General features: G+C 45.9%; 2 protein-coding genes across 3 annotated transcripts in view; one reads left to right on the top strand and one right to left on the bottom strand.

Annotated features, from left to right (window-relative positions):
• Window positions 1–1,047: 1,047 nt before the first annotated feature.
• On the bottom strand, window positions 1,048–5,269 carry LOC133127730 (uncharacterized). Of its 2 annotated transcripts, none has more exons than XM_061240838.1 (5): window positions 5,001–5,269; window positions 3,073–3,181; window positions 2,579–2,698; window positions 2,141–2,219; window positions 1,048–1,717 (listed from the first exon to the last, which is right to left on the bottom strand). In XM_061240838.1, exons 1-5 carry the CDS (start codon window positions 5,096–5,098, stop codon window positions 1,626–1,628), a joined length of 498 nt encoding a protein of 165 aa, XP_061096822.1. In that variant the 5' UTR covers window positions 5,099–5,269; the 3' UTR covers window positions 1,048–1,625. The 2 variants fall into 2 exon arrangements, with proteins under 2 accessions (XP_061096822.1, XP_061096820.1); XM_061240836.1 differs by having other exon boundaries at window positions 1,048–1,713.
• An 830-nt stretch (window positions 5,270–6,099) lies between these two features.
• The window catches only part of LOC133126732 (STEAP1 protein-like), an 8,200-nt gene continuing 6,799 nt past the window's right edge, over window positions 6,100–7,500 (top strand). Inside the window, 1 exon segment of the mRNA XM_061239070.1 lies at window positions 6,100–6,111. Within this exon segment, the coding sequence (XP_061095054.1) occupies window positions 6,100–6,111 (12 nt within the window).

Here is a 7,500-nt window from a genome sequence, read left to right as displayed (position 1 = left end):
GCTGAGCATATTGCTATCCTAATGAAACCTGGCCTGCAATTCACACCACTCCAAGCTGCTTCTGTTTTTTTTCCAGCGACACCATCGCTTTAAAAAGAAAAACTAGTTTATATGTCAAAAAGAACAATGTGTCTGCACACCCCCTTTTATACCTCAGAGACACGGAGGGCTATATTTACAGACGTGTGTGTGTGTGTGCGTGTGTCTGTGTGAGTGTGTGTGTGTGTGTGTGTGAGAGTGAGTGTGTGTGTGAGTGTGTGTGTGTCTGTGTGAGTGTGTGTGTCTGTGTGTGTATGTGTGGTTGTGTCTGTGTGAGTGTGTGTGTGTGTGTGTGTGAGTGTGAGTGTGAGTGTGTGTGTGTGTGTGTGTGTGTGTGTGTGCATGTGTGAGAGTGCATGCATGTGTGTATGTGTTCATTTCACAGTCTAAACTGAAACAACAGCAAAATCTACAATGTGCTTTGGGCTTATTGGGTGATTTATTGATTCAAGGGGAATAAAAATGTCCTGAACATGAAATCATAGGCAGTAAACTCAACACTGTGGTACACACACACACACACACATATACACACAGCACACACATACACACACACACACAACACACACACAAACTCATGCACACACAACACATAGCGCACACAAACACACACACACAGTACACACTCACACACACTCACACTCACACACATACATGCACACACTCACACACACTCACACACATACATGCACACACTCACACACACTCACACACACACATACATGCACACTCACACACACTCACACACACACATACATGCACATGCACTCACACACACTCACACACACACATACATGCACACACTCACACACACACACACTCACACTCACACACACACACACATACATGCACACTCACACACACACACTCACACACAGCACACACATACACACACACAACACACACACACACTCATACACACACAACACACAGCGCACACAAACACACACACACATACATGCACACTCACACACACTCACACACACAGCTCACACACACACTCACACTCACACACACTCACACACACTCACACACACAGCTCACACACACACAGCTGTTGGTTGTCGCACCCCTGCAACTGCAGAATCAGTATAAAAACCAGAATAACATGGTTTTCAGTCTCACTGGAAGTAAACCATGGAGTAATGTCAGGGCCCCACTAAAATAATTATGCAGCAGCCTCACTGGCAGTATAGTCTCAGTCTTAATGCAACATATTTAACAGTCAGTGCAACAATAACATATTTTGCAGTCACAGTGCCAGTATGACATATTTTTAGTCACAGTTCCAGTATAACATAGGCCTATTTGGAAGCCTCAGTGCATGTATAACATAGTCCAGCGGCAAAAGAAAATATGTCACACTCACAGAGGCAGTATAATGCGTTTAGCAGTCTCAATGCCAGTAAAATACATGGGGCACTTTCAGTGCGCGTATAGCATGCAGATGATGTCATCGCTCTCAGTACACTGTGCAGATGATGTCATCGCTCTCAGTACACTGTGCAGATGATGTCATCGCTCTCAGTACACTGTGCAGATGATGTCATCACTCTCAGTACACTGTGCAGATGATGTCATCGCTCTCAGTACACTGTGCAGTTGGCAGATGACCTCTGGGTGCAGACGAAGTCGCTGGTAATCTCTGTGTATCCAGGGGCCTCCGTAAGCCCGCTGCCTGGCAACAACACCAAGAGGGAGAGACAGGATCAAAACCAAGGCAACACAGTGCACTGACATTGGCTGTGTGATGTCACAGTGAGACATAGCTCTGTGATGTCACAGTGCAGCATAGCTTTGTGACATCACAGTGTGGCACTGTTGTTTGATAGTGAGAAATGGCTACAACGAGACACACAAGGAGATGCTGCTGTTTGACACCACTGTGGAACATGGCTACATGAGGTCACAGTTAGTCATGGCTTTGTGATGACACAGTGAAGCATGGCTGACTGACATCACAATGAGATGCTGATGTTTGATGTGGAATATGGCTACATGAGGTCACAGTAAGACATGGCTTTGTGATGTCACAGTGAAGCATGACAGTCTGGTGAGGAAGTGCCAAACTGCATTCACATTTCCACACGTGCTTTCTCACCGTCTATGAGGTTGTAGAGGTTGCAGTAGTTGGTACCATGGTCATGGACGGCATACCAGGTTTCAGAGACAGACATGGCCTGCCAGGGTGATGGCTCCAGTTAGCAGAGATCATGACCTCACACATTTTTTTACTTTTTACATTTTACCTACATACAGCGATACTCTCACCAAACGTGGCTGTAATCATTTGATCGTCTCTGACATGTGGTGATGTATTTTGTTATTGATACAAAAAGAGGAAACTTTCAGGTTACACATATACACACATGTACACGCGCGCACACACACACACACACACACACACATTCAGGGGGACTCTTATAGCCATTTTAGGTCCCTGATGTATTTGACTTCATAATGGTTTTCACCGTTTTGGGCCTAAACCAATGGGAGACCTCCATCTTGGGGCTAAACCAATGGGAGACTTGCGTCTTACCACCACACGGCAGTGGGTGAACAGCTTGTAGGGGACCAGGCGGAAGCTGATGTCATCCACTTTCTTCCTCAATGGAACCATGTGCTTAGCAGCTATGAAGTGCACATTAGCCGACTGCAGCTGAAGAGGGGGAGGGAGAGAAAGAGAGGGGGAGAGACAGAGAGAAAGAAGAGAGACAGTGAGAGAGAGAGAGAGAGAGAGAGAGAGAGGGAGAGGGGGAGAGAGAGAGAGACAGTGAGAGAGAGCAGGAGAGAGGGAGAGAAGAGACAGAGAGAGAGGGAGAGAGAGAGGAGAGACATCGAGAGAGAGAGAGAGAGAGAGAGAGAGAGAGGATAAGGAAGATGCGTGTCAGGGAGAGAGAGGGAGGCAATATTCAAAACAAAAACCTACTCTTCGACGGGTTAAAACAGTTTTTTTAAATTTTTTTTTTTATTTTGTTTCCTGCCGGTCCAGGAAGTGATGAGAGAGATCAGCTGGCTAGTGGAGACACTCACGGTGTAGAGACACTTCTCCCCTCCCATGGCACAGCTGGAAATGGTCGCCCACTTCTTGATCTGACTCACCAGGGCCGAACAGACCACCCCGCAGGGGACCCCAAAATACCTGCAGCACGAAGAGAGCCGTGTACATACAGGGGACCCCAAAATGGCACCATGCCGGGTATAAACTTTTACCCCAAAGCACCACCTAATAAAACAGCTGCATGTTCTGCTACACATGCTGTAACACGGGGCCCTAAAATACCTGCAACACCAAAGGAGACGCAGGCCGACACCTCCATACTCCTCTTCCTGTCATACTGGCTGAGATCCGCAACACAGGCATTTGCCTTAACAACGGGACGCTTGAGTTCATGCGGTCTTTTGCGTACCTGAACTTGCGCGAGTATTGACTAACTAACTCATGTTTTGCATGTTGTATCGATCGGATTGATTCCCATTGAACCGATACATTGATCTGGATCGATGTGCCGTCACGCCCCTAGTACAGCTTGTAGTTCTGTGCTTGTTCTCTTGGGCTGAGGCCATTCCTGACAGAAAGGAGCCAGCACTTTTGTTGTCAAACACTGCCACCTAGTGGAGGAATGGCATAACGGCAACATCCTGCCTGCGCGTAAACCGTCCGCTTGTATTCCTCTCTGTAGCTGTGTAGAGAGGGCGAAAATAAAGGGGGTGGCCGAAAATAAAGTGAAGGAGAATGCGTATGGAGAAAGAGGAGCGATAAAGAGAAGGAACCGTGCTGTGGATAACTTCTACACATAAATCCGGAGGTAAAGTGACACACCCAGAGCACTTAGGAGAGGTCCAACGGGAAGGCTAAAGTCTGCTTTGCTGTAAAGGAGCAAGTAACCTAGCCTGCTTAAATAAAGGTTAAAATAAATCAAATGAGATTAAATTAGATGCCCCTTAGCCTTCGCCAGGGCTCGATTTTTGGCGCGACTCTGCACCCTACTTCCCACGGTGTTCCGTCGCTGCCGCCTCCATTCTCAGTGTACAGACTAGTATGTCGTTGTCCTAGGAGACGATTGCAGCCAGGCCGAGCTACGCAGTCGCTATCAAATCTCAGCTTTAGTCTCTGAACTAAAAATCTTTAGTGGCGTCTCTGCTTGCCACGTGGGCTACAGTTCGGCGATTTACTGCTGCCGACACGCGCCAGGCCATGCATTTCGTCGCATGTTTACTGAAGGCCTTGCCTCTGTGTGTGACGCGCGCATGATACATTCGGTTATGCAGACAGAGGCCTGTAGGAAACCAGGCTAATATCCTGTAGGAAACGAGCCGTTATCGGTAACCTTTTTTTTATCTGTAGGGCCCCTGTTTCTCTCCTGCTTATAAATTCTTCCCAAAAAGAAAGACGGCAGTTTTAGAGCCAAATTTAAGGCAACGTAGTCATAGGCATACTTTTGTAACCAAAACGACTTTCAAAAAGGTCGCTTTGGGTAAAACTTAATTAAAACCCTTTCATTCCTAGATACTGTTACTACAATACAATTATGGAATTGTAGTAGCGGAGATACGCGATAGCCTTGCAGTGGACAGAAAGGATGTAGCCTCGTCTAAAGACAGAAAAGCCGCGTTCAATTAATCCTTTTATGAGAAAGCCTTCGTGCAGGGATTCTTCCAGGGTTCATTTCATATGTTACTGGACAACGTAGTCTACATCGATCTTTTCCGACCACCGTCGTGTTGAGAATCCATGAAAGCAACCAGGATGGCTGCGATCAATTTACGCAAAATTAAACTTTATAAAATGACAATAAACAATAAAAAAAAATGATTTTGATGTAAGGTTAAAATATCACCGACCAACTGCATCATTAAATAGGATACAATTCTATAAAGATAAATAAATAAATGTTAAAAAACCCACAACGACTAAACCGACGAGAACAATATTGTATTGTGCTAACCGTGTAACTCACCATTCCACTTTGCACTGCGCGTGGAGCGGTCCAGCGGTGGAAGGAACGGATGCTGCCAAGAGGAGAGCGTACATGAGGACACAGGTTTTCACCTGCATGTTGATTCTGTTCCGATTACAATCCTCCTGGGTTCTGCGCGGTTTTAGGGGGAGAGAGATTGCTCTAATGTGCACTTTTGTGAAAAGCGATCACACGACTGTCATGTGCGTCACTCCAAAGGAAGCTGCCCAAATCAAATTATGCAATTTTCTGTTTTACTGGAGTCCAAACCGGACAGACCGGTTCATGGACCCCGGAGGTCGCATAACGTAGGCCTAATTACAACCAATTTTTTTTTTTTTTAGGGAGGAGTCAGGGCTAATTGTTTTCAACACTTTTATCAATTTTAGGAATCTTTTTTAAGTATTTCTTTATTTCATGTAGGTTTCTCGACTCTGTCGTTTTAGAACGCATCGCTCATAGGCTACTACTGTAAGTTGGCCTATCATTGTGTTAATTGCATATAATTATGTCCCACATAATTATACTAGCTCCGTGCAAATGAGAAAATTACAATTTCCAACCAATCATATCACCCAGACTGTCTGAACTAAATCCATTCGTGAAATCCCTAGTGGATCTTCACTGCGCCCGCTCTTTAACGCGCCCCGGGGTGCTTCCAGCCAAAATCACAGACAAGCTATCCATTCCACAATCCACACAGACCACAAATTCCCTACCGCGGACGTATATGGCCCTGGGCGTTTTCGCTAAAAAGCGGCGTGCCCGTGTGATTGGTGGAGGAGTCTACCCTCTTTGCGAACTGCTGCGCGCCCATTGGGCGACGCAGAGCCTTGTTTACATTAGGGCGGGGTTTTTATGAAGTCTGGGCGGGCCGCAAAGTTATGGTGGTGACTTAAACAGATTTTTCTTTTGCCAATACTTAAGAAGTGTCGCCCGCAATTACAGTGGCTGTCGTTAGAATACCGTCTTTTATTATTGTTGGAATAATATATTATTCGTATTATTATAGCGTTTTATTTTCCTCCGGCGTTTTAGGCTTCGTCTTCATGTTGTTACTTGGTCATTGGACGTTGGTCTTACTTCGGACATATCGATGATGTTTGCCCCGGTGAGCTGTACAGACCGTAAGTCATGCCCGCAAAGTTGCAGAGTCAAAGCCACGTAGACAAATACATTATGCTATACCCGGATCAAGAAGTGCTGCTTAATTTGATGTCTCAGATGTCCATACAAAGTAAAGTTCAACCAATGTAGGATACACAGACGTATGTTACAAAGTCATGTGGGTTGGGAATCGACCGTAGTGTATATTTGACCTTTGAACATCTTTGCATTTTACCGGTCGCCAATGGTCCTGTACGAAAAACTGTTTTAGACGAAATTCTGAAGCTAGTGGCACATCTAATAATGTATAGTCGCGGCAATGGAGCGTTCAGAATCAGAAATTGGAATTCTGAAACCGTGGCGTCAAATTCCTCGTGGATTAGTCTAATACATTAAGTCCCTCAGGAATTAAAACGTCATGTGATGCACCGCCACGGCGATGACGCGTCTAAAGAACCAATACCTTAAGCATTAGACGCTGCAGCCCAGAGTAAATTAAACCTGTGTATAATACTAAAAATAAACTAATAATAATAATAATTGTAGTACTATTACTGCGTATGATTACTGTTTCATCTACTGTTACTGGGGCTACTGCTAGAAATAGTAATAATAATAATAATAATAATAATAATCATCACATTCTTCGTTGTGAAGGTGTGTAATTCTGGAGGAGATGGACAGGGAGCTGGAGGAGGAGCGGAGCGGAGGAAGAGGAGCAGAGGAGGAGGAGGAGCGGAGTGGTCCTGAGTGGCTGCAGCTGAAGGAGGTGGAGACAGACAAGCAGCCCTGTGTGGAACAAGAGGTACTGCAGCTTATATTACATCATATCACATTACACTACATCACATTACATTACACGACATCACATCACATTATTTTACATTACACTACATCACATTACATTACACTGCATCACATTATTTAACATTACACTACATCACATCGAAAGACAAAAGAGAGACCGGCAGAAGACTGAAAGAGAGGGAAGAGAGAGAGAGAGAGGGAGAGAGAGGGATGGAGAGGGAGGGAGAGAGAGACAGTGAGGGAGGGAGAGAGGGAGAGAGATAGAGAGAGTGAGGGAGAGAGGGAGAGAGAGTGAGGGAGAGAGAGCTAGAGAAAGAGGGAGAACAGCAAGAGGGAGAGGACAGGAGAGTGAGTGAGAGAGAGTGAGGGAGAGAGGGTGAGAAAGAGAGAGAGAGAGAGGGGAGAGAGGAGGGGGGGGGAGCAGCTGAATAAGCTGTACTCTCTGTGTCGTGCTCAGCGCCATTGGGTCCCTGTTCTCACAGAACAGCTTCCTTAGTGACATCACTTCCTGTTTGACCAGCGACGGCTCTGGCACGGGCCCTGCTGGGGGCCCCGCACCCTGCCAAAGCCCAGCCTCCAGCCTCCA

Source organism: Conger conger, chromosome 4, assembly GCF_963514075.1.
Source record: "Conger conger chromosome 4, fConCon1.1, whole genome shotgun sequence".
NCBI lineage: Eukaryota > Metazoa > Chordata > Actinopteri > Anguilliformes > Congridae > Conger > Conger conger.
Note: the sequence above shows the minus strand (reverse complement) of the source record. Positions and strands in the feature narration are given on the sequence as shown.